At 46.4% G+C, this 25,383-nt stretch overlaps 1 protein-coding gene across 2 annotated transcripts in view; it reads left to right on the top strand.

The window, feature by feature from the left end:
- The window catches only part of AK8 (adenylate kinase 8), a 227,638-nt gene that overhangs the window by 106,397 nt on the left and 95,858 nt on the right, over positions 1–25,383 (top strand). For both annotated transcript variants that reach the window (XM_030206335.1, XM_030206336.1), the window contains one exon: positions 19,864–20,005. In XM_030206335.1, coding sequence (XP_030062195.1) covers positions 19,864–20,005 — 142 coding nt within the window. The remainder of the gene's footprint in view (positions 1–19,863; positions 20,006–25,383) is intronic.

Below are 25,383 nucleotides of genomic sequence, written 5' to 3' on the forward strand. Positions count from 1 at the left end.
GGAGCTTCATAAGAGGAAAAAAAGAAAAAAACAAGCGCTAGCTGCTGCATAATATTAAACAAAAAGAAAAAATAAAAGGAAATTAAGACAACCAGCCCTTTTTTTTTTTGGCTCCAGGGGAGGACACAGCTGGGCCTGCAGACAGCCCAGCTCACCAGAGGATATCCTGCTTTTAGGCAGTGCTGCGGTGAGGTGAGTGAGCTTGCAAGCCTCAGCACTGTGGTTCTAGAGGTGGCCATCAGGTTCCTGTGGCTTCCAGCTCAGCTTGCCCCGTGGGGCGGGGCCTTCACCGATGACTGCACATTGCTCCGGTAGTTCCCTGAAGCAGCCTCTGAGAAACACAATAGTTGGGAAGCAGCCTCTAGATTCCAGGCCAAATACTGTGGGCATTCAGTTTTTCCTGGGAACGGTGGTCATATTGGATCCCAGTTGCATGGCTTCCATGAAGGCTCAGCATTCACTAGTTTTGGAGGGGGGTGCAGAGGAACTAATCTTGCGGGGCTCCCCACATTCAGAATTCACTAGAGAGGGTCTCCCTGAGACTGTTGTGGTCCCAGACTGGAAATTGAGGTCCATTTTAGTAGTGACTATTTTGGAGGAGCTTGGAAGCCCAACATGGCAGAACACTTTCTTGGGGTGGGGGGGAGCAGACTTGCTGTTTTCCCCCCTCTTGGCCTCCAGGTATCTTGCTATCCCTTCCCTCATAAGTATGCCTGTGTGGACAGTGGAGGCTCACGCCCCCCCCCCCCCCACTTGCACCACCGCTTCTGCCCATCCGCCCTCTTACCTTTCTGTCTTTGCATCCAAGGGGGGGCCCAGGCTTGGTGCGGGCAAGCCACTTCCTGTGTGCCTGCTCCCCCATGGTCTGTCCTCTCCTGCTTCTGTCCATCCTGGGAGTCAGGATTTGGATGATTACATTAATGTGATATCATGCTTATACAATCATCCAGGTCCTTGGCGGCATGCAGGAGCAGGAGAGGACAGACCCGGAAGCAGGCAGCAAGAAGAAGCTGCCCGGGCCCCCCGTTGGAGGCTGGGCCCAGGGAATTTTGTCTCCCCTGCCCCCCACCCTTCTCGGCAGCCCTGGGGAAGAGTACCCACTACCCACTAGACCCAGTGCTGTTTGCACAGACAGACTCCTTGGAGTCCAGGGAGCTCTCTCTGGGGGACAATAGGGAGTCTTCTGTGGTCTGGCTTTTCAAGTGGATGGAGCTTTCCATGTTCATAGACCAGATATCGGAACTCTTTATCTGCCCATGACATGCTCAGTGGAAACTAGGGGAGGATATCCCATTCTTACAGATTACAAGAAACCTGATAGGAGCTTCGCTGTCTATTGGGCCTTATTGGAAATTGTCCTGAAAGAATGGGAGTCCTCTGGTTCAGTCCTTCTTGGATCCAGGCTGATGGACCACCTTTACCCACTCCCTGGGAGGACATCAAATGGCTTTTTCCTCTCTCTAAAGTGGACTAACTGGTAACGGTGGTGACAAAGAAGACAAAGAGGACCAAGTGAACGGCAGTACTGCCCTCAGGGACCCCCATGACCAGAAGCTAGAGCTGCTTATCAAACAGCGTTTCAGCTCTGTGGCTGTTGAGGTGCAGATGGCTATCTGCAGGGTTATGTGGCATGGGTAGTGCTGCAGTGGGTACAGCAGTTCTCACCCTCCCTGGAAATAGCTCAGTTTTAGTTTGAAGCGGCATACTTGACTGACTTACTCTACAACTTGATTTGTATATGTTCCCACTCAGTCACTTCAGCTGTGGGGGCCTGCTGCCGACTTTGGTTTAGGAACAGGGCAGTGGATGTGGTGCTAAGGACTGCCTCAGCCAGTTGCCCTTTAGGGGATGATTGCTGTTTGGCAAGAGCCTTGAGGTTGATGCCCCAACAACTGTTGTAGGATAAGTCTCAGAGGTATTCCAGGACTTCTGAAAGTCAGAATTGTCCAAGTAATTGGGCTGTTACCACTTGAGGAAATCAGTGTCAGGAGGTCCTGGCCCAAAAAGTCAGAAAGGCCAGGAATTTTGTTTGTGCATAAGAAGGTGGAGGAACCTCTGGTTCCTGCCATGCACCTTAGAAACTCACTCAGTGAGGGTCAGGAGATCCCTCCTACATCATGCAAGTGGAAGTTCATCTCAGCCTTTTGTCCAGGAATGTACCCTCATCACCACCAACCAGTGGGTTCCGGAGGTGGTTTGTGATGGTAACACCTTGGAATTTGTGTCCTCTGTTTCAGACATCTTTATGGTCTCCTCTTATGGGTCTCCTCTCAAACACCAAGCAGTACAGAAGATCTTGGCTTGCCTCATCTAGCTAGGGGCAGTAGTGGAGGTTCCTCTAGCAGAGCAGAGATGTGGCTACTATATTTACTTCATGATTCCCAATAAGGAGGACCCTTTCAGCTAATCCTGGACCTCAAGGGAGTTAATGTGTCTTGCTTATTCCTCATTTGCACATGGAGTCTGTTCAGCTAGTGATTGCATCAGTCAGCCAGGTGAGATCCCTCTCCTCCTTGAACTTGGCCAAACTTATTTTCACATCCTCATTCACCTGGAGCACGGACAGTTTCTATGGTTCTTTTGCATGCAGGCAGGCATTTTTGGTTCTGGGCCCTGCTATTTGATTTGGCTATAGTGCCCCAAACCTTTTCTAAAGTCATGGTAGTAGTTGCCACCTCCCTGCACAGGGAAAGAGTAAGAATGTACCATTAGTTCGATGACTGGCTGATTGAAGCCAATTTGACAGAGGACTCGTGAATGGTGACATCCCAGTTAGACCAGTTCTTGGGGCGCCCAGTTGGGTAATCAATTATGTGAAGAGCCACATCAAACTTTTTCAGGATTTGGAATACCTGGTGATGAGCTTCCTTACTTACCAGGGCCAGGTATATCTGACTATAGAAAGAGTCACCAAACTCCAGGCACAGAAGAGAGTATTTTGCACCCTCACAGCTTCCAGAGTTTAGGACTACCTCCGGCTTCTGGATTGGTGAAGGGCATGCTGCAGGTGGTTCTGTTGGCATGAGCTCAGATGCACCCACTCTTGTTCCAATAGAGCCCTGTTGTCTATTTTTTTTGTGGGGAGTTAAGCAGTTTTGTCCTCCACTTCATCTGGTTCTCCTCCAATGGGACCTTCCCTTAGTGTTGAAGCCATTGGTTGGGGGGGGGGGGGGTCCTTTGAGCCCCTCTGACTTTCATCTTTGTGTTTTTTTAAATTATTTATTAGATTTATATAATTAACATCCACAATAAATAAAAGAAAAAATGTGCCAAGCAATATAATTAATAATCATCAAGCAAACAATATCTGCATTAAGTCCACACTATGGATCCACTGAAGTCACTAAGGAAATCCAACAAACATACAACAGTGCAGGCTTGGAAATATATATCAGTATCCCAAAACAAACATAACCAGCTTAACAGTACAATTTACTCAATGTTGGTTACTTTAGAACACAGAGAAGCAGTTCCAGATGATTAGGTTCCAGAAAAATATATGATTTCCTTTCATATATTACCAGGCATTTACAAGGAAATTTTATGTTGAAATCATTTTTATTATTGTCACCAAAAAACATTTCAAACATGAATAGTAAACCATTTTCAACATGTATACCCCCCACCCATCCCCTTCCCCCACCTCTTAAACTCCTTACATGTTAAAACCAAACGGTAGGTGGGACACTATGAGAAGAATGTAATTCTATTGATTCAAAAGTCTGCTACGTGCTGCAGGTTGCAATGTGTCCCAAAAGTGTTCTCAAGTCTGTTTAAATTGGACCCCCTTTATAGAGGATATGTCCTGAATTCCACAGCGCTCCAGCTTTAACAGGTCTATCAAGTGTGTGCGCCACATACTCACTGTCGGGGCAAAGGATTCACACCAGCACAGCAAAATCACTCTTTTCCCTATTAAGATAGCTCTTTGAAAGAAACGTTTAAATCTCGGTTGTGCCGGCTTAGAGTATTTGTAGATGTCACACAGAAGCAAAGGTTGCGCTTCCACTCTGCAGCCTTCATAACAGTATAGTTCTTTCAATAGCTGCAGCTAGAATTGTAGAATCTGATGGCAGGTCCAGAACATATGAGTAAGTGTAGCTGCATCTTTCTTACATTTAGGGCATGCTCTGTAAGATTCAAATGTTGCTCTATATGCTTGGGCTGGAGAGATATACATGTGCAATGCGAATTTGTACTGTAATTCCCTGTACCGCACAAATGGGGTACTGCACATTATTTTCAAAACATGTGCTCTTAATTGTTCTTCTGTCAGATCCACTGATAGTTCCTCTGCCCACTTTCTCGCAGGTGTCTTATAATCTAAGTCTTCTGTAGAATTTAACAGATATCTGTGATAGAATCTCAGGGGTACTACATTGCAGGACCCCAGTGTAAGTGCTATGTTTAAGGTATCTTGTACATCCTCACAGAGATTTATCCTGTGCAATGATGCAGCATAATGTTGTAATTGTGTGTAGGCAAAAAGGTCTGAGGGCGGCAATGTGTAAACCCGTTGTAGTTCTGTGAAAGTTTTCAATTTTCCATCATTCAAAAGTTGAGACAGGTAGAGAATCCCCAGTCTCCTCCAGCGCCGAAACGCAGGAGAGGTCGTCCCTACTGGTAAATCCAGGTTTTGGAACGAAGCTATATGGGGTGTAGCCACTGCTGAAAACTTGTGGCATCTGCATAGCCATCTCCAAGCTGCTCTTGCTGAAAGAAAGAGGGGGTTATGACATTCTCCAAGCTGCTCTTGCTGAAAGAAAGAGGGGGTTATGACATAACACAGAATCTGTTTTGCCTGGAATCGTATGTAACAACCAACTAATATGTGCTGTAGAGGACAACTCTGACTCCATACCCATAGCAGAGAACGTACGTGTATTGGTTAGCCAATCTCGTATATGTCTCATGGAACATGCTACTGTCAGATATCGCATGTTCAAAAGTCCCAAACCTCCATGCAATATAGGCTTCCATATCATCAAGCTGATCAATCCATAGACTGGTGGGTTGTGTCCATCTACCAGCAGGTGGAGATAGAGAGCAAACTTTTGCCTCCCTATATGTGGTCATGTGCTGCCGGAAACTCCCCAGTATGTTCTCTATCTCAGCAGGTGGTGGTCACACACAGCAGCAGCAGCTCTGGCTAGGCCTCCAAGCCTAATTTTTAGGTTTTGTTGAGTGCCTGGGGTTGAGGGCTCTTTTGAGCAAGTGCAAACCTGGTGGTGCCAGGTCCCTCCTTTTCTCCCCCCTCCCGCTGGCTCCGTTAAAAAAAAAAAAAAAAAAAAAAAAAAAAATTTTAAACGTCTTTAAAGGCGTTTATTTCGACGTTTATTTAAGCGTCTATTGCAGCTACTCACTGGGACACCAGGTCGTTACAACTCGGAGCGGACAGCAGGTAATTTTACCTTTTTATAGCGGGCGGGGGTTCCCCGATTCTTCTCCTCGTGGCACATGGCGTCGGAGGGCGAGGGCGCAAAGGGTCGCTCCCCGGGTCGCTTGAGCGCTTCTAGAGGGGATGCGGGGGTCTTAAAGCCTGATTCGCCCTTGTTGGGTGGCAGTTTCGTGACCGATGAATGTCCCGGTCCTTCCTCCGGCGTGGCGGTTTTTCCCGCCATAAACGCCCATCCCCCGCTCCTCGCCTCCGCCATTTTGGCCGGCCACGCGGCTCGGACGGCTTCTTCTTGGGCCGCCCTTGAGGTTGGAGACATTAATGCCATGAACGCCCTTAATTTGGGCGACGGCACAGAAGCGGCTAAAGTTAAGAGCCGTTCTTCCCGCGCGGCTCCTTCGCGGAGTTTCGCGCCGGACGCCATTTTGGATGCGCAGCAGGCCTCTCCCCCGCTGTTGCGAGCGCCGGTTGAGAGTGCGCCTAGGGCTGTTGCCCAGGCTGCGGAAGTGCACAGTCTGGGGGGTTTCTCCCCCGAGTTTGTTTTGCTGCTGCATCAGGCCTTCCTCTTGCACAACGCTGCCCCCGCTCCCTCGTCTGGTAAAGAGGTTGAGGTTCCCAGAGGTAAACGCCCTCGAGTTGATTCCCAGGCCTTGGAGGAATTTGTCTCCTCCGATGTAGATGAGGGCAGCGTGTCTGAGGTCTCCCAACGGTCCTTTGCGGATTCCTTGGAGGAGACGGATCCCCGCTCGGATGGAGCGGATGACCCCTCTGCAGCGCGGCTTTTTCGCCCAGAGGATTTGCCCAACCTGTTGTTACAGGCCATGGACACTTTGAAGATTTCCTCTCCGGAGGACGTCTCTCCCTCAGCCCCTGTTGGCTCTGCCATTATGCTGGGGACGAAGCGCCCGCCTAGAACCTTCCACGTGCATGATGCCATGCACACCTTAATTTCGGCTCAATGGGATGTCCCAGAAGCGAGCCTTAAAGTGGCTAGGGCTATGTCCCGCCTCTATCCTTTGGCTGTGAGTGAACGTGAGGCCTATCTGTGGCCTACCGTGGATTCTTTAATCACTGCGGTGACTAAGAAAACGGCATTGCCGGTGGAAGGTGGCACGGCCCTAAAGGACGCCCAAGACAGGAGATTGGAGGCGGCCTTAAGGTCGTCCTTTGAGGCGGCTGCTTTAAGTTTGCAGGCCTCAGTTTGCGGCTCCTATGTGGCCAGGGCGTGCCTGACTATGGTGCAGCGGGCTTCCCCCTCGGATCATTCCTTGAGGGATGATTGGCCAGCCCTGGAATCGGGCTTAGCCTATGTGGCAGACTTGCTGTATGATGTCTTGAGAGCCTCAGCTAAAGGCATGGCTCAGACAGTCTCTGCGCGGCGGTGGCTTTGGCTGAAACATTGGTCTGCTGACCACGCCTCTAAATCCCGCCTGGCTAGGTTGCCTTTTAAAGGCAAGCTGCTCTTTGGGGTCGAGCTGGACAAAATCGTGACCGATCTCGGCACATCTAAGGGCAAGAAGTTACCAGAGGTCAGGGCTCGGGCTAGTGCTCGTCCCGGTACCTCCAGAGGACGGTTTCAGGAAGCCCGTCGGTACCGCCCGGGCAGGTCGGGTTCTTCTGCCCCCTCTTCCTTTAAGAGGCATTTCTCCCCCAAGCAGCGTTCCTTTCGCAGAGACCGCCGTCCCGGAGGTGCTCCCTCCGGTCCTCCCCCAGGGTCTCGTACCCAATGACGGGGTCTTGGTCCACGCCCCAGTGCAGATTGGAGGACGGCTGTCCTCGTTTCTGGGCGAGTGGACCACAATAACTTCAGACGCTTGGGTGCTGGAAGTCATCAGAGACGGCTACAAGCTAGAGTTCTGCCGACCCTTAAGAGACGGGTTTGTACTCTCTCCCTGCAAGTCTCCGGTCAAAGCTGTGGCAGTGCAGCAGACTTTGGACAATCTGATCCGCCTGGGTGCGGTCGTTCCGGTGCCAGAAAGTCAGCTTGGCAAGGGGCGTTACTCCATTTACTTTGTGGTACCAAAGAAAGGAGGTTCTGTCCGGCCTATCCTCGACCTCAAAGGGGTCAATCGGGCCTTGAAAGTGCGGCACTTTCGCATGGAGACTCTCCGCTCTGTTATAGCGGCAGTGAAGGCAGGGGAGTACCTGGCTTCCTTGGACATCAAGGAAGCGTACCTGCATATTCCCATCTGGCCTCCTCATCAACGCTTTCTGCGTTTTGCAGTCCTGGGCCGACACTTCCAGTTCAGAGCCCTCCCGTTCGGGTTGGCTACTGCTCCGCGGACCTTTTCCAAAGTAATGGTGGTCATAGCGGCCTTCCTGCGAAAGGAAGGAGTACAAGTCCATCCTTATCTGGACGACTGGTTGATCCGAGCCCCCTCTTATGCAGAGTGCGGCAAAGCTGTGGACCGGGTAGTTGCTCTTTTGAGCTCCCTGGGATGGATCATCAACTGGGAGAAGAGCCAGCTGCGCCCGACTCAGTCCCTGGAGTATCTGGGAGTTCGATTCGACACCCAAGTGGGCAGAGTGTTCCTGCCAGACAATCGGATTGTCAAACTTCAGGCTCAAGTGGACCAGTTCCTGGTAGCCTCTCCTCTTCGGGCTTGGGACTATGTGCAGCTGTTGGGCTCTATGACGGCCACGATGGAAGTAGTGCCCTGGGCCAGGGCTCATATGAGACCACTACAACACTCTCTGCTGCAGCGCTGGACTCCGATGTCGGAGGATTATGCGGTGCGTCTTCCCTTGGATCCAGCAGTGCGCAAGGCGCTGAGCTGGTGGATGCAGGCAGACAAGTTGTCTGCAGGAATGCCTCTGGTGACCCCAGAGTGGATTGTCGTCACGACGGACGCCTCATTGTCGGGCTGGGGAGCCCACTGCTTGGGAAGGACAGCGCAGGGGCTCTGGTCTCCTGCAGAGGCGAAGTGGTCTATCAACCTCCTGGAACTCAGAGCCATTCGGTTGGCGCTTTTGGAGTTCATCCCGGTACTGGTGCTGAAGCCTGTACGGGTACTGTCGGACAATGCCACGGCTGTGGCCTATGTCAACCGCCAGGGAGGTACCAAGAGCGCCCCTCTAGCCAAGGAGGCTATGAGTCTATGCCAGTGGGCGGAAGCGAACCTGGAACAGCTGTCAGCGGCCCACATTGCCGGAGTCATGAATGTCAAGGCGGACTTTCTCAGTCGCCATACCTTGGAGCCCGGAGAGTGGCAGCTATCTGCTCAGGCGTTCTTGGACATCACGAAGCGCTGGGGCCAGCCGAGCCTAGATCTGATGGCGTCATCGGCCAATTGCCAAGTGCCGCGCTTCTTCAGCAGAGGACGGGACCCTCGATCCCTGGGAGTAGATGCTCTTCTCCAACAATGGCCGACACAAGAGCTTCTCTATGTGTTCCCACCCTGGCCCATGTTGGGCAGGGTCCTAGACCGGGTGGCAAGACATCCCGGCAGGATAATCCTGGTGGGTCCGGATTGGCCCAGACGTCCCTGGTATGCGGACTTGATCAGGCTCTCAATCGACGATCCTCTGCGGCTGCCAGTGGAGCAGGGCCTGTTACATCAGGGTCCCGTGGTGATGGAGGATCCCTCCCCCTTTGGTCTTACGGCCTGGCTATTGAGCGGCAGCGTCTGAGGAAGAAGGGCTTCTCAGACAAGGTCATCGCCACTATGCTGAGAGCGAGGAAACGCTCTACTTCTACTGCTTACGCCAGGGTTTGGCGTATCTTTGCAGCGTGGTGTGAAGCAGGCTCACTTTCTCCCTTCACTGCTCCAATTTCTTCAGTGTTGGCGTTCCTGCAAGAAGGTCTGGACAAAGGCCTGTCGCTCAGTTCCCTTAAGGTCCAGGTAGCGGCTCTGGCTTGCTTCAGGGGCCGCCTGAAGGGTGCTTCCCTGGCTTCCCAGCCAGATGTGGTGCGCTTTCTCAAGGGAGTTAATCACCTGCGCCCTCCTCTGCACTCAGTGGTGCCTGCGTGGAATCTCAACCTGGTGCTAAGAGCATTGCAGAAGCCGCCGTTTGAACCCTTGTCGAGGGCATCTCTGAAAGACCTGACGTTGAAAGCAGTCTTTTTGGTGGCTATCACTTCAGCCAGAAGAGTTTCCGAGCTCCAGGCGCTCTCATGTCGAGAGCCTTTTCTGCAGTTCACTGAGGCAGGAGTGACTATTCGCACAGTGCCTTCCTTTCTGCCCAAGATTGTTTCTCGCTTCCATGTGAATCAGCAGCTCTGTCTCCCTTCCTTTCGTAGGGAGGACTACCCAGAGGAGTACTCTGCTCTTAAATATCTGGATGTGAGACGAGTCATCATCAGATACTTGGAAGTGACCAATGATTTCCGGAAATCGGATCATCTGTTTGTCCTGTTTGCAGGTCCTCGTAGGGGTCTGCAGGCTGCTAAGCCTACAGTGGCAAGATGGGTCAAGGAAGCCATTGCAGCGGCTTATGTGGCCGCAGGGAAGGTGCCGCCTATCCAGCTGAAGGCTCACTCCACAAGAGCTCAGGCGGCCTCGATGGCAGAGGCCGGTTCCGTCTCCTTGGAAGAGATATGCAAGGCGGCAACTTGGGCTTCGGCCCATACATTCTCCAAGCATTACCGCTTGACTGTGGCTGCTCGGGCGGAGGCCCGGTTTGGAGCTTCAGTGTTGCGGTCAGGGATTTCTATGTCCCGCCCTGGGTGAGTACTGCTTCGGTACATCCCACCAGTCTATGGATTGATCAGCTTGATGATATGGAAGGTAAAATTATGTATAATCATACCTGATAATTTTCTTTCCATTAATCATAGCTGATCAATCCATAGCCCCTCCCAGATATCTGTATTGTTTTATTCTGGTTGCATTTCAGGTTCAAGTTTACTCTTCAGTTACTTCAGAAAGACTTCGTGTTCAAGTTTTTTCACTTGGATTCTTCAAGAGTTAAGACGAGTTTGTGTTACAGTGAGCTGCTGCATTCCTCTCCCCTCCGTTTTACGGGGCTGGATTGAGACTTATAATTCTGCCGGCACTCCCTCCCGCTTCGTGCGGCTGTAGGGCAGTTTTGTACCCCTCCCGCTTCGGCGGTGTTCGGGTCAGTCAGCTCCTCCCGCGGTTGCGGTTGCAGGATAAGCCAGATCCCCCCGCATCGGCGGGTGTGGTGTCCCTCCCCCGCTCCGCGGGGATGAGCTGGACGGATTCCCCTCCCCCACTTGTGTGGGGATGAGCTGGGTTAATTCCCCTCCCCCGTTTCGGCGGTGGTGAGCTGGGCAGAGTGTCCCTTCGTGGGTGTAATTCTCTAAGTGCTGAGTCCTGCGGATGGAGCTTTGATATCGACATACTGAGGAGTTTCCGGCAGCACATGACCACATATAGGGAGGCAAAAGTTTGCTCTCTATCTCCACCTGCTGGTAGATGGACACAACCCACCAGTCTATGGATTGATCAGCTATGATTAATGGAAAGAAAATTATCAGGTATGATTATACATAATTTTACCTTTTGCACTATCAAGAGTGGTAGTCTGGGATGCCACCCCTCCACAAAAAGCCTTGAATCATTCTGTTTAAAACGCATTCATCTTTCTTTTTCAGGAATAATGGTAGCATCTGAAACATAACCAACGTGGGACCAACATCATATTAATCAAAGCGATCCATCCTAACAGAGAGAGGGGGTAGGCGTCCTAGAGTTTTAGCCAAGTTTTAGTTTATGTCAGCAATGGGAAGACTTTCATCTCGTACAGTGACCCCTAAATATTTGAAGTGGCGAGAGGTCCATTACAAAGGAAATTGCCCTTTCCATTGAAGTTGAGTATTCAGTGGCAATGGCAGGGCCAGGGATTTCGACAGGTTTAGTTTAAAGCCCAAAATTATCCCATAGCACTCCATCAACCGAAGTAGATGGGCAAGAGAATGTTGGGGCTCACTCAAAATAAGCAGAAGATCATCCGCATATGCTAAGACTTTGACACACTGGCCCCAGACTTGCATTCCCTGTATGCTATTGTTTGCCTCAATCTTACACAAAAGAGGTTCTAGTGAAAGGAGGAACAACAGCGGGGACAAATGACATCCCTGCCTACTTCCTAGACCGATGGCAAAGACTGCTGTCCTAATTCCATTTACTAATATTGCAGCCCACGGACAAGAATATAATGCTTGGATGGCCTGCAAAAACCAACATTGGAGGCCCACCCAATGCAGGGTGGCAAACATAAAGGGCTACAGCACACGATCGAAGGCACATTCTGCATCCAGGCTCGCTACTACATAGGGAACTTCTGTCTCACAGCCCTCCAACATGGCCAATATCAGCCTGCAGACATTGACCACTGACTGGCGCCCCCACACAAAACCGACCTGATCATCTGCTACCAAGTCAGGCAACAGGGACGCCAGCCAATCCGCCAAGACCCTTGACAACAGTTTACAATCCACATTTATCAATGAGATCAGATGGTAGGAGCCAGGGAGGACAGAATCCCACCCCGGCTTCCGTATAAGACTAATTAAGGTGGGGGTCACGTGATGCCTGCTTCCTAGGAAGACGCAGACCTGTGCAGCTCCCCCTGATACCAGCCGAAATCTGCTGATATATCAAAGATCCCGAAGTCCCTGAAGTCGGGAAAGCAGTGCGGGGGTGAGAAGAACATCACCGGCCACTGCGGGGCTGAATTCGGGAAGGCGAAACGTCTGAGTTATGCCCACAAGGGCACATCGAAAATCTAAAACACCGCGAACCCAGGCCCTGAACAAAATGGCGGCGCTACAGTGAGATCAAAATCCAGACCCGAGCGTGCCTCCGAGTCCGACGCTCATGCAGACGACGGAGTGGGTCCAGGAAATTACCCGTTCGGTATCGGCTAGCTGATTGAACAAACTACAATCAGCTGTAGAGGAAATACATGAGAAGTTTGATGCGCACTCCCACAGGCTGCAAGAGATGGAACAGCGGATCTCGATGGGCGAAGAGGAAGCGAGGGCCACGGTGACTTTGGTCGCCGCATTGCAGAAGGAGACGGGAGAACTGCGAGAAAGAATTGAAGATCAAGAAAACCGGAACCGCAGGAACAATCTGCGGATGATCGGGCTGCCAGAGACGGTGGCAGGTAACGAACTGTACCGGTTCTTTGACTCCTGGCTACCCCACGCATAACCACACAGTGGATGTAGATGCGGGTACGTACTGGGAGGCATCGAAGGCAGTGATGAGAGGTCACATAATAGCTTACATAGCGGGGAAAAAGAAGGAGAGAGAGACAGACCTGTTGAGACTGTCTAATGAGTACCATACTTTGAGGAGAACACATCTGAGTACTATGACAAAGCCAGACTGTGCACGCATATTAGAGGTCAGACACCAGATAGATGAAATCTTGAATCAGAGAGCGCAGCGGGATATATACTTTCAACGATTTAGATTATTTAAGTGGGGAAATAAAGCTGGGAAATTACTGGCAGCATTGGTTAGGCCATATCATAAGCGGCAACTTATTACCACTATCAGGGATACGGCAGGTAGGGAATGCACCACAGAAAAAAACATCACACAGCAATTTGTTAATTTTTATAGTGCCTTATACAGGGCAAGAGAGTTTGATCACGAAGCATGTGAAGTCTTTTTTTCAAGATGTTCACCTTCCTACCCTGACATCTGACCAATTATGTACTCTCAACAGTCCTATAGTGGAGCAGGAGATTAAACAAGCCATCAAATCTCTAAAGCTGACTAAGGGCGCCAGGACCAGATGGCTACGGCCCGGAGTACTATAAAATTTTGGTAGACCTGGTGGTGGCCCCCTTGGGAGATTGGTTCAATGGGATGGGGAACAATGGGTTAACTATACAGAACAATATGGCCCATATAGTGTTAATACCAAAGCCCGGTAAAGACTCAACCCAGGTGGGTTCTTACCGTCCCATCTCATTGTTAAATCAGGATATTAAAATCCTGGCCGCTATAATGGCTCGATGGATGAACAGGGTGGTTTCTTGCTTAGTTCATGAAGACCAAGTGGGATTTGTCCCGGGGAGGCATACCTCCATGAACATTATGAGAGCTCTTTTAGCCATACAGGAACGTAAGGGTAAAGGGGGGCTGGAAGTCATCGCGGGTCTTGATATGGAGAAAGCGTTTGACAGCATTTCGTGGCAATATCTGTTTTGGACCCTGAATCGCTATGGCATAACAGGGACCTACATATCTTGGATTAAACGCTTTATACTCTCCCAGTGGCCAGATTGCTAATTAACGGTAAACTCACAGAGAGCTTTCCCTTACAAAGGGGAACCCATCAGGGATGCCCCTTGTCACCGCTCCTTTTTTTGCTGGCCATAGAACCGTTAGCTATAAAACTTAGGGGACATAGGGCTATAAGGGGGATAAGGGTGGACTTTAGGGTAAATCTGTTTGCAGATGATATCCTAGTATACTTGGCCAATGGGCCTAGAGACCTCCCCCGGGTGTTAGAAACAGTAGGGGATTTGGGGGAATTATCGGGTCTGCGGGTCAACTGTTTAAAATCAGAAGTACTTCCATTGTCGGGATGTTCTGTGGACCCAGGCCTGTCGGGGATGCCAATACCGTTTGCCTGAGGAGCCATGAGATACTTGGGAATTTTCCTTAGTGTTAATGCCTTGATATTCTACAAGAAAAATATAGCTGATACACTGGACAACATCAGAAAGCTATGTGATAGATGGAAACACTTGCCGCTCTCCCTGATGGGCAGAATAGCCTTAGTTAAAATAGTCTTATTGCCAAAAATCCTATACCCACTGCAAGCGGCCCCCTTATGGTTGTTGAGGAGGGACGAACTTCTATATCGGTCTATCATAAGCTCCTTTATCTGGCGGGGGAGGGGAGCAAGGATCAGACATCAAAAGCTCTCTTTGAGTAGGGCCATGGGAGGTCTGGCATTGCCTGAATTACGTTTGTACAATGTGGCTGCATTTATGCGACTTATTTTTGAGGGACTGACGGGTAACTACCGGTTTTTGCCGGGTGGAGGATTGGAGGACTGGAGTGCCCCGTGGTCTTTCACAAATTTACTGCACATGAGGCCTAGTAACATATATGATACTGCAGGAAGATTGACCTTTCTGCAGCCTTTACGCAGGGCATGGGCTTGGTGGAGAGGGCAACAAAATAGAGCATCGGAGGCTTCCCCTTTCTTAGGTATGGTGGGCAATGCAGACTTCCCGGCAGGTCTGGGATATTCTATCTTTGATAAATGGAGAGAGAAGGGATGTGTGATGTTGGTCCACCTCATGGAGCAGGGACAGGAGCAACTAGATTCTTTTGACCAGCTGAAGGAGAGGTGGGATATCCCCAACAATAATTTATTACAATACCTACAAGTACGGCATTATTACTCTTCTTTGCAACAGGCATACGGGGACAAATGGCTGTGGGGACCTATGGACAAGATTTTACTGCGTACCATACAAGGTGAACAGCCTATCTATATGGTATAAAATCCTGCAAATGCATAGACCCCTGGGAGGGATGGAAAGACTAATGGATCAGTGGAACAGAGAGTTGAATAGGAATTATACTATTAAAGAGTTTAATAAGCTCTTTTCTAATATATATGACATGGTTACGGTAGCGGATCTCCAAGAAACCCAATACAAAATATTGCATAGAGCATACATTACAAAGGCCAAGGGGGCAGCTATAGGACTTTGGGGAGAGGGACAATGCACCAAATGCCAGAAAGGGCGAGGGACTTTTATTCACTCCTTTTTGGAGTGTCCTTCCCTTTCCCTGTGGAACCGAGCATTTCAGATGATTACCGAAGTCACAAATAGGCAGATAGAGTGGGACTACGCAACCTTACTATTGAGAGACCAAGATCTTTTGATTGCCCAAGGACTTACTAAGCCGTACAGAAGATTCATATACTCTTCTCTTTTACTGATTAAAAAGACCATCTTACAATATTGGATCCAGTCGGAGAGCCCTCCGGTAGAAGTGCGGTACAATAAAATGAGAATGGTTGGTGAGAATGAGTGCCGAATTTATTCTGATTCCGCAAAACTTGCTACCAGACAATATCATACTTTGTGGACAGCCTGCTTAAAAGTGTTACCTTTACAGGGCAATGAGGAAGGGGGGGAGGGTAAGTGGGGTGTGCATGGGATGCGGCTGATAAGTTACGGAGTGGGTTAGAGTGGTGAGTATGACGTATGAGTGTGAAGGGGGGGAATAAAATGGAAAATGCAGTATGCAGTGTAAGCCATGTTGGCGATTTATGGTTAGATACTTTTGACAGCTAACATTTCTTTGTGATGTTGTATAACTACAATTGGAAGTTGTGGAATTTGTATAAGCAATGTTGTACTGTGTTCATAAAAAAAAAAAAAAAATAATAATAATAATAATAATAAAAAAGAGTAATTAAGGTAGTGTTGGCAAGTAAAGGAAATTTCCTTTCTTCTATTACTGTGTTATAAAAATCCAATAGTGGGCCTAAGATTTGAGTTTGCAAAATTTTATAAAACTCACTTATAAATCCATCTGAACCAGGAGCTGAACATAATTTTAACACCCCTATAGCTTTCTGTATCTCCTTGGCCGTCAGCGGTTAATTGAGGGACCCCGAGGCCTCCTCAGAGAGTTTTTAGACATTTCCGAGGCCTGGAGATATTTCTGTATGGCTATATTCAAATCTACTGGCAAGGTCTCTGATTCATACAAAGTGGCAAAGTGTTTCTAAATTATATCTGCTATAACCTGCAGCTTGGTGGAGATATGGCCCTCCTTTCTCCTTTGCTACCATTCATTTTGGCAAAACTGCCAAGTACTTGTCCATTCGGTAAGCAGCTATTTACAGAGCCAATTTTGTGGTATGCCAGCAAGGGGTTTAGAGTTTTAGATGTTGCAGCGGTGCAAGGGCATCGGAGAGCTCAAACACACGTCTTACTCTCTCAACGCATCACGTGGTTTCTACAAGGAAATTTTAAAAAGAAAGTGTATCCCACAGCCAAAACCTTAGCCTTGAGCTGTAAGAAGGCTTTACGATGCATTTGCGTTAGCCTGGAAACACAAAAGGGTATATCCTTCTTTTTAAAATGTTATAAGAATTACCATTTTCTTAAGAGGTAAAGGAAACCAACAAAGTATATCACTTCTTAATTGCATCTTTAGAGGACTCAAGAAATTTAGTAAGATCTAAACTATCAGGGGAATTTAAATTATCAAACTCACCGTCTTGATTAATTTGTCATGTATCTTTAGTCAATTAATACATTGCCTTTATATCTACAGGATCAAAAACCATTTACATACACGTCCTTCATATACATCTTAAAAAATTCCATTGAAGACAGGAAATGAGTAATAGGAAAATTTTAAAACCACAAGTTACAAGTCCTTGCAGACTTCTCCAAACTTTCCAACAGCATATGTAACATAAGGCTATCTTTAACAGTAGACGCTGCCACTGCTTAACAAGGAAGAACTTGAGTACCCAATATCTCAACGTCCTTTTGTAAAGTGGTAATCCATTTATCCGTCTCAACAAATTTCTCAGCAGTGTAAACTCACAATGAAAAGAGATCAACAAGAGGAACAATATACATCTAATCTGACCTGTCAAAAAGAAGGAACTTCAAGATATAATTACTACCAGGTCTCAAAGGTCTTGTAGGCATATGCATTTTCAATGAATTACACAAAACCTAATGGACTGTTATCATTCAAAGCTTTGTAAACCAAAGTCAAAATCTTAAACTTGATCCCCCAAACAATAGGGAGCCAATGCAATTCTTGAAGGGCAGGAGTGATATGATCAAATTGTGATATGTAGGTCAATATTCGTGCCGTAACATTTTGACAAATCTATAATGCTCTTAATTTGTAAGCAGGTAACCCTAAGTAGCGGGCACTACAATAGTTCTATAAAGGTATGATAGATGCCTGTACCACAGTTCGAAAATTTGAAGATGACAAAAAGTCTTTCATCCTATGTAATAAACTAAGTTTTAAAAAGACTTTTTGTACAGTAAATTTCAATTGTTCATTCATAGACAAAGTCGGATCAATCCAGACTCCTAAATATTTCAAACAATTAACTACTGGAATTTTGAGATCATCAAGCACAAAGCATTCTGGAATCACCATAGGAGATGCTTTACCAGACAAAAACAGAATTTGAGTCCAAAAAATCTTGAAGCATGAATCTCCCTAGAAGTGTCCCTGAAGGAAAGGGACTGGAGTGATCCCTATTTGCTCTTGCCTCATGGTGGCCATCACATTTAGGGCCTTTTTTATGAAGTGTTGCTAGCAGTTCCCGAGTGGCAATGCCGATGGAGCCCATTCAAAGTGAATGGGCTTTATCGGCATTACTGCACCAGGAGCTGCTAGCGTGGCTTGATAAAAGAAGTCGTTAAGGCCCTTTTTACAAAGCGGCAATAAGCCCAATGTGGGCTTACCGCTCGCTGAAAAGGAAGTAACGCCGGGCTATCACAACAGCCCAGCGGTACTTCCCACCCCCAGTGCGTCATCATATCTGGTGCTACAAAAATATATTTCTCAGTAAGTTGGACTCCTCCACCCGTGGCTGGGTGCTGCATGGCTTCCCACGAGATGTAGAGCAGGCTAATATGCTCAATAATCTAGGGTTTGTTCCTAATAGGTAAGCCAGTTTAAATTACCAAATATTTATTTTTGTAGCACTGGTGTGTACCCGGTGGTAATCGGGTAGTGCCGCATGCTGCTCAGTTACTGCTGGGTTAGTGCTGAAGCCCTTACCGCCACCTCAAAATGACCACGTGGCAAGTGCTTCACTTGCCACACGGCCATTTCTTAAAAAAAGGAAAGACCTGCCTTTTACCAGCTGTGGTAAAAGGCAGTCTCGGTGTGTGTCAAAAACACACCAGCACAGGCCCCCTTTTGTCGCAGCTTGGTAAAAGAGGGGCCCTTAATGAGGTATCCCGTAATGGTAGTTCCAAATGTAACAGAGGCCAGGCTAACATATTAAACATTAAACAAGAGGGCCGCCCTGGGGGCAAGAGCCATTAGGGATTGTTTCTTTCCCTTTCTGTCCTGGACACTTCAAAAGTATGTGAGGGGATTGGGAGGTCCCTGAAGGGTCAGTTTTTTAAGCAGCAAAATGGAGTGATAACTAAAGAGTGCAACCCTTAAGCTGAGGATGGTTTGAACATTTTTGCTCTGCATCAGGGTTTGGGGATAAGAGGGACACTAGACCATTGAGCTATTAAGGCACCCCAACCCTTCAAGGGATCAGGAAGCTGAGGAGGACTTTTATTCCCTTATTTGGCAAACTGACCCTGCTTAATGCGTCCCAGGATACACCACATGGGGTCAGTGCCAAGATAGCAGTGCAGAGGCAGGAGTGAGTGGGCATTGCTCCTACCTCTTGAAAGTACACAGGGGAATCTTGTGGGCCCAGAGAAGGGGTCAGGGGTGGGAAGTGCTGCGAGACACCAGGCCATCTCTTTTTTTAAATATCAGAGACAGGGGTCAGGGAGGGGGCTGCTAGAACCTGTAATGTTTTTATAATTCTGAGGGCAGGGGGTTGGGTTGGGGGAGGGGGCGACTAGACTATCATGGCAGTCAGAGGGTCAGGAGTATGAAATTCCACTAGACACCAGGGCTATTTTGGGGGAGGGGGATTTGGGAGGTGGGTGATTGCAAGGTTTGGGGTCATCTTAGGAGGGGGGCATATTAGCTTTTTTGCCCCAATACAGAGGGCGAGCTAACCTTTCCATGCTGCCTCAGACCTGGGAATACTTTTCTCACATTGTGCTCACTTAAAAGCCTACTTACCATTTATTTCATTATGCTATGTGCCAATGTCTACAGCACGATAACTCCTGCGCTGAACTAGTTTCTGGTTGCCTGCTAATGTGTATGTATGCATTCCTCTCATTAACTACACACTCTTGCATTCAGTATCTTTCTGCATTGGCCCTAAATGATTGGTTCATTGTATCACCATACTGAAATTCATTTCTGGTGCTCTTAAGCTCACTGTTTGAGCTGGCAGCTGGTAAGTGATGTCAGTGGAAGAAATTCTTTGAGAAAAGACAAAAGACCCCCATGTTGCAGAGACATTTGAGAAAGATTGCACAGAGGATACAAATGTATTGTGGCATTAGAGAGCTGCTTGTTACTTTGTTCTTAGAGTCATTTTACTGATACCTGGTATATTTTGTAGCCAAACAAATATAATTTTCTCCTCAAGCATCAACTAATGATCTATTTCCCAAACAAATGGATATAGCATGGAAAGAACTCAGAGTGCTGCAGTGCTGGTTACAGATGTGGCCTGTAATGTTTTGATGAAAATCCCGCAATTACTGAGGACAGAATAGCATCTATCTGCCTTATCTCTGATTGTAACCAGGGTTGTGAACTCTTCACTTAACAAATTGCCAAGTTTCTCTCACTTCATCTCATGGTTATGTTCAATAAACATGAAACAAGATGGTTTTGATGTAAGTTCATGAGTGTTTTCCTTTTCATTATTTTCAGTTCCAGATAGCATTGTAATAAAGATCCTGACAGAGCATCTCAGTAAGTTGGACTCCTCCACCCGTGGCTGGGTGCTGCATGGCTTCCCACGAGATGTAGAGCAAGCTAATATGCTCAATAATCTAGGATTTGTGCCTAATAGGTAAGCCAGTTTAAATTACCAAATCTTTAATGGTCAGTTTCCAAAAGGTTTAACATCTAAATTAGCTCCTCTAAAAAGTAATTAGGGCTGAGTGCCTAAAAAAGTAACTTGCTGGGGACAAAGAGAGCATGGAGTAGACAAATTAGGCATGTATCTTTAAGGACCTAAGTCTAGGCAAATTAATTGCAGGTCTGCATTTATGCAGGAATTTTTAGCTTAAAATTTACCTAAATTCTGATGTAACTTTTTCTAAATGACTAAAATTTGGGCACATTGAAGGTAATTTAAAGCTGGTGTGTACTTGTAGAGTAGGCGTGGTTAAGGGAGAAGTTTGGATGGAGTACGGATGGTGCCACAATTTATGCACGTACTTTACGCACTAACTTTTAGGCCTGCTCCCAAACAGATGTAAATGTCGGTGCTCACAATCTAGCACTCTTTTTGTAAAATTTTTGTTAGTATATTATAAATAGCATAGGCACTTATATGTTTTTATAAAATAGTCTGAAAATTAGACACTTTCCTGTCCTATTTACCTAGGCGCCCTGATATAAAATTATCTTCCTAGTGAAAGAACGCAACATTTTTTGAAAATTGAGTTCTTATTGTATAATCCAGGGCTCGACAAATCCCAGGCACCTATATTTCATCCTGGCACCCGGGATTTCATACCCCTGATATATTTTTTCCTACTGCATCACTACCAAAAAGAAAGAATAAACAGAAAACAGAAAAATAAAGAAACTTTTAATCTATTCATTTTTGTTAACATCATATATTTCAAACTATCATCTTCAACAACTCGTACTATAATTTCGATCTGCTCTAATTTTCACATGCTATAATTATTTGTACTTAAGGTTTTTTTTCTGTATTCATTGCATATGTTTGGAGTTACTTCATTGCACTACGGTTGATTATGATATGTTTCTATTTGTTTCCTCCAATACAAATGCAGTCCTATTGATAGTAGTTTGTAATGTACAGCTTTAGATAGTTGCAGTTTCACTGTTCAGCACCATCATTTATACTGATTAATATAGAGACACACAGCTTCTAAGTTCACTTCTGATGTAGTTTTTTTCCGATTTATATATTTTTTTAATGATCTTTTTAAGTTTAAGGAACCCAAGGTATTTGTTTAAATTTGATATGAACATTTATATTTTTGAATCAGTTTGAGTGCAAAAAGTGATGTCATATTGCCTATAACCAGTGGCGTTCCTGGCCTGGATGGCACCCGGGGCGGAGCGCTGATGTGCCCCCCCCCCCCCGCTAGATGACACTTCCCCCCCCCAGCGAAATGACACCCCCCCGGGTGCACGCCGCTGGGGGAGGTGCCGTGGCGGGCGCCTGCTCCTCCGCGTTCGCTAAACTTCGTTCGTTCGCTGCAGCTCCCTCAGAGCAGGCGCATGCCGCGGCACCCCCCAGCGGCGTGCACCTGGGGCGGACCGCCCCAACCGCCCCCCCCCCCTTGGTACGCCACTGTCTATAACATGTCACCTTTTGGTGTTACCTGTTCCTTTCTGCTGGTACACTTGAGCAGCCTGGATTTGTATTTTTCACTTTTCCATTTTCTGGTTTTGAGTGTAACATGTTGTCTCTTGTTGACTTTTAACCCTAATATGATGTTTATCAATATTATTCACAGGCAGTAAATTTTCACATTTAGGACCCTGTTTTCTAAGCTGCACTGTAAGCACGCTAACGTTTTTAGCGCGCAGTAATGCTAGAGACACCCATGTATTCCTATGGGTGTCTCTAGCATTAGAGCGACCAAATTGATAAAGGGGAAGAAACTCCTCTCATAGGAGGAAAGGCTAAAGTGGTTAAGGCTCTCCAGCTTGGAAAAGAGAAGGCTGAGGGGAGATATGACTGAGGTCTACAAAATCCTGGGTGGTGTAGAACAAGTAGAAGTGTTTCAATTTTTTTTACTCTTTCAAAAAGTACAAAGACTGGGGGACACTCAATGAACTTACATGGAAATGCTTCTAAAACAAATAGGAGGAAATTTTTTTTTTTCTTTTTTTATTTGCAATTACATTTGTAAAGATATTACAATAAAGATTCCAAAAAGAAAAATATCCAACTGTCATGGAACGCCTAGCACCCACCTGGGACTAACCCTGTAGCCACCTAAAGGGCCTGGCTTAATTAAGAACTGGTTGAAAGATAGGAAGCAAAGAGGGTGGTTGAATGGTCAGTATTCTCAGTGGAGAAGGGTAAGTTAGTGGGGTCCCGCAGGGGTCTGTGCTGGGACTGCTGCTTTTAAACATATTTATAAATGACCTAGAGATGGGAGTAACTAGTGAGGTAATTAAATTCGCAGATGACACAAAGTTATTCAGGGTCATCAAGTCGCAGGAGGAGTGTGAAAGATTACAGGAAGACCTCGCGAGACTGGGGGATTGGGCGTGCAAGTGGCAGATGAAATTCAATGTTGACAAGTGCAAAGTGATGCATGTGGGTAACAGGAACCCGAATTACAGCTATGTCATGCAAGGTTCTGCGTTAGGAGTCATGGACCTAGAAAGGGATCTGGGAGTCATAGTTGATAAGACGTTAAAAACTTCTGCTCAGTGTGCTGCGGCAGCTAAGAAAGCTCACAGAATGTTGAGTATTATTAGGAAAGGGATGGAAAACAAACACGAGGATGTTATAATGCCGTTGTATCGCTCCATGGTGCGACCGCACCTCAAGTATTGTGTCCAATTCTGGTGGCTGCATCTTAAAAAAGATATAAAGGAATTAGAGAAGGTGCAGAGAAGGGCGACAAAAATGATAAAGGGAATGGAACGACTTCCTTATGAGGAAAGGCTGAGAAGGTTAGGGCTCTTCAGCTTGGAGAAAAGGCGGCTGAGGGGTGATATGATAGAAGTCTACAAGATAATGAGCGGATTAGAACGGACAGATGTGAAGCATTTGTTTACACTTTCAAACAACAACAAAACCAGGGGACACAAGATGAAGCTAGAATATGGTAGATTTAAAACAAATAGGAGAAAGTTTTTCTTTACTCAGCGTGTAGTTAGACTCTGGAACTCGTTGCCGGAGAATGTAGTGACAGCAGCTGGCCTTACGGAATTTAAAGGGGGTTTGGACAGATTCCTGAGGGAAAAGTCCATTGAACATTATTAAAAAATTTTTTTTTTTTTTTTGGGGGGGGGGGGGGGGGGGGGTTGCCGGGTTCTTGAAGCCTGGATTGGCTGCTGTCAGAGACAGGATGCTGGGCTTGATGGACCCTTGGTCTTTTCCCAGTATGGTGGTGCTGATGTACTTATGTACTTATGTCTGTCTCAGCACTGCTCAGGCCTACTACCACCTGTGCCCATGCTATACTCTGGCAAACCCTTCCTCCCACCTGCTGGGTTACACTTGTCTCTGGGTGAGTCTCCTACCCACAACTTAATTCCCTAGTGGTTTCTAAGGATACTGGGGCCACAATCCCAGAGGTCCCACAGTTCCCAGAAAGTACCCACAGACCAAAACACAAACCACCAGGATTCTTAGTCAGTCCAGGACAGCAGAGTCAATAAACGAATAGGTTTATTACAGTAAAACTGCAAACATATGAAAAAACTAGGTGAAAAAAGTACAACAAGCAATAGCAGATAACCAAAACAAGGATCAACATTAAAACTATCTAACACTTGTTACTGCCTGGGTAGTTCAAGAAATATAGCTGCTCACAGATTATAAAATATAACTGCTCACAGGGCCTCAGTGAAGAGATCTTTCTCTCTCCTCTCCCTATCTGAGACTAAAGATTACCTCAGAGTTTAGGTGGGAAAAAAAACTGTCACTTATGTCACAGCTTTACAAAACAAAAACAAGCAGTCACCATCTGCTGGCCAAACAAGGGAAATGCACTTCATGAAATAATACAGTTCATAGGCTTGGAAACCCACTGTTTTGCTACACCAACAATAGGAAGAAACACTTCAGTACAACGATATATGGAACAGCCCACATTATGAGGGTCAAAAACTGAAACAAAGCCTTATAATAATTACCTAAAAAGGAAACATAGCAGATATTATATTATCTAATTACATGCCATTATCCATCAACCTATTAGAAAATCAAACATTTTGCTGAAGAACCTGTTTATCCTTAAGAAAATTCTCTAAATGCAGAGGATCTAGAAAAACAAACTTATTGTTTTTGTGTATTTGTCTAGCCACATCAGGAAAAATTGTTAATGCCTGACAACAAAAGGGAAAATTCTTCTTTGAAAAATAGTTTCAAGACTGCTTTCTTCTCAACCTCGGTTTGAAATATAACTAACAAAGTAGCCTGTGCTCAGATAACCAGAAACTCAATCAGATCATCACACTCTTATTTAAGTCTCCACCACCCTAGTTGCAAAGGATTCAAATACAAATCAGTTCATGGATCTAGCTTCTCATATAAGTACACAACTCTGGAATGCACTCCCAAAAACCGTGAAAACTACGTACGACCACCTCAACTTCCGGAAATCACTAAAGACTTACCTGTTTGAAAAGGCATATCCTAAAGACCCAACTTAATATCCTGAATCCAGCAATTCAAAGAAACCCAAATTAGTTATGAATTTAATGAACTTTATATAACTTCCCTCTCTATGTTTCCCTAATGTGTCTGTACATATCTATTTCATTTAAAATAACATCACGCTATATTTGTTTCTTCACCGGAGGAGGCTTTTGCCCCAGAGCGCTATGTAAGCCACATTGAGTCTGCAAATAGGTGGGAAAATGTGAGGTACAAATGTAACAAATAAATAAATTAATATTCTGAGAAGATTTAAAAAATTGTGAAATATGCAAACTATCTGGATGAGAAATCTGATCATATTTTCCTTCGTTAACCACGTGACTTCTTCTTGATAAATATTAACTAAGACAATAGAATCAGATTGAGAATATCCTAATACATACATCTTGAAAAGTTCAAAAGGAGACAAGTAATGAGTGATTGGGAAATTAAGCAATCTCAAGTTCCTAGCATGAGATAAATTTTCAATTCCTTCAGGATGGGAGTGTATCGACAAACTGTCTCTCCTGATGAAACCACACGTTGCATATTCAACATAGTAGATTCAACTTTAGTCATTTGTGCATCAAATTTAGATAGTATCCTCATGCTCTTGAAGTTTAACAACGGTATCCTGAGAACATTTACACAAATAAAATGTAGTTGATTGTAATACTTTCTCTATTCAGGAAACTTCCAGCCATACAATCCTGTATGGTGGCTTACTTTACTGAAGAGGTTGAGCCTGAAGCAGTCTGTAGAAGACCCTTGGAATCTAGTTGAACTGGCACAGGGAAAGAAGTTCTAACAGAGACACCCTTCCCTGAACGCTCATCAAGTACTGAAAGATCTTGAGTCTC

Source organism: Microcaecilia unicolor, chromosome 6 (genome assembly GCF_901765095.1).
Source record: "Microcaecilia unicolor chromosome 6, aMicUni1.1, whole genome shotgun sequence".
In the NCBI taxonomy this organism is placed as follows: Eukaryota; Metazoa; Chordata; class Amphibia; order Gymnophiona; family Siphonopidae; genus Microcaecilia; species Microcaecilia unicolor.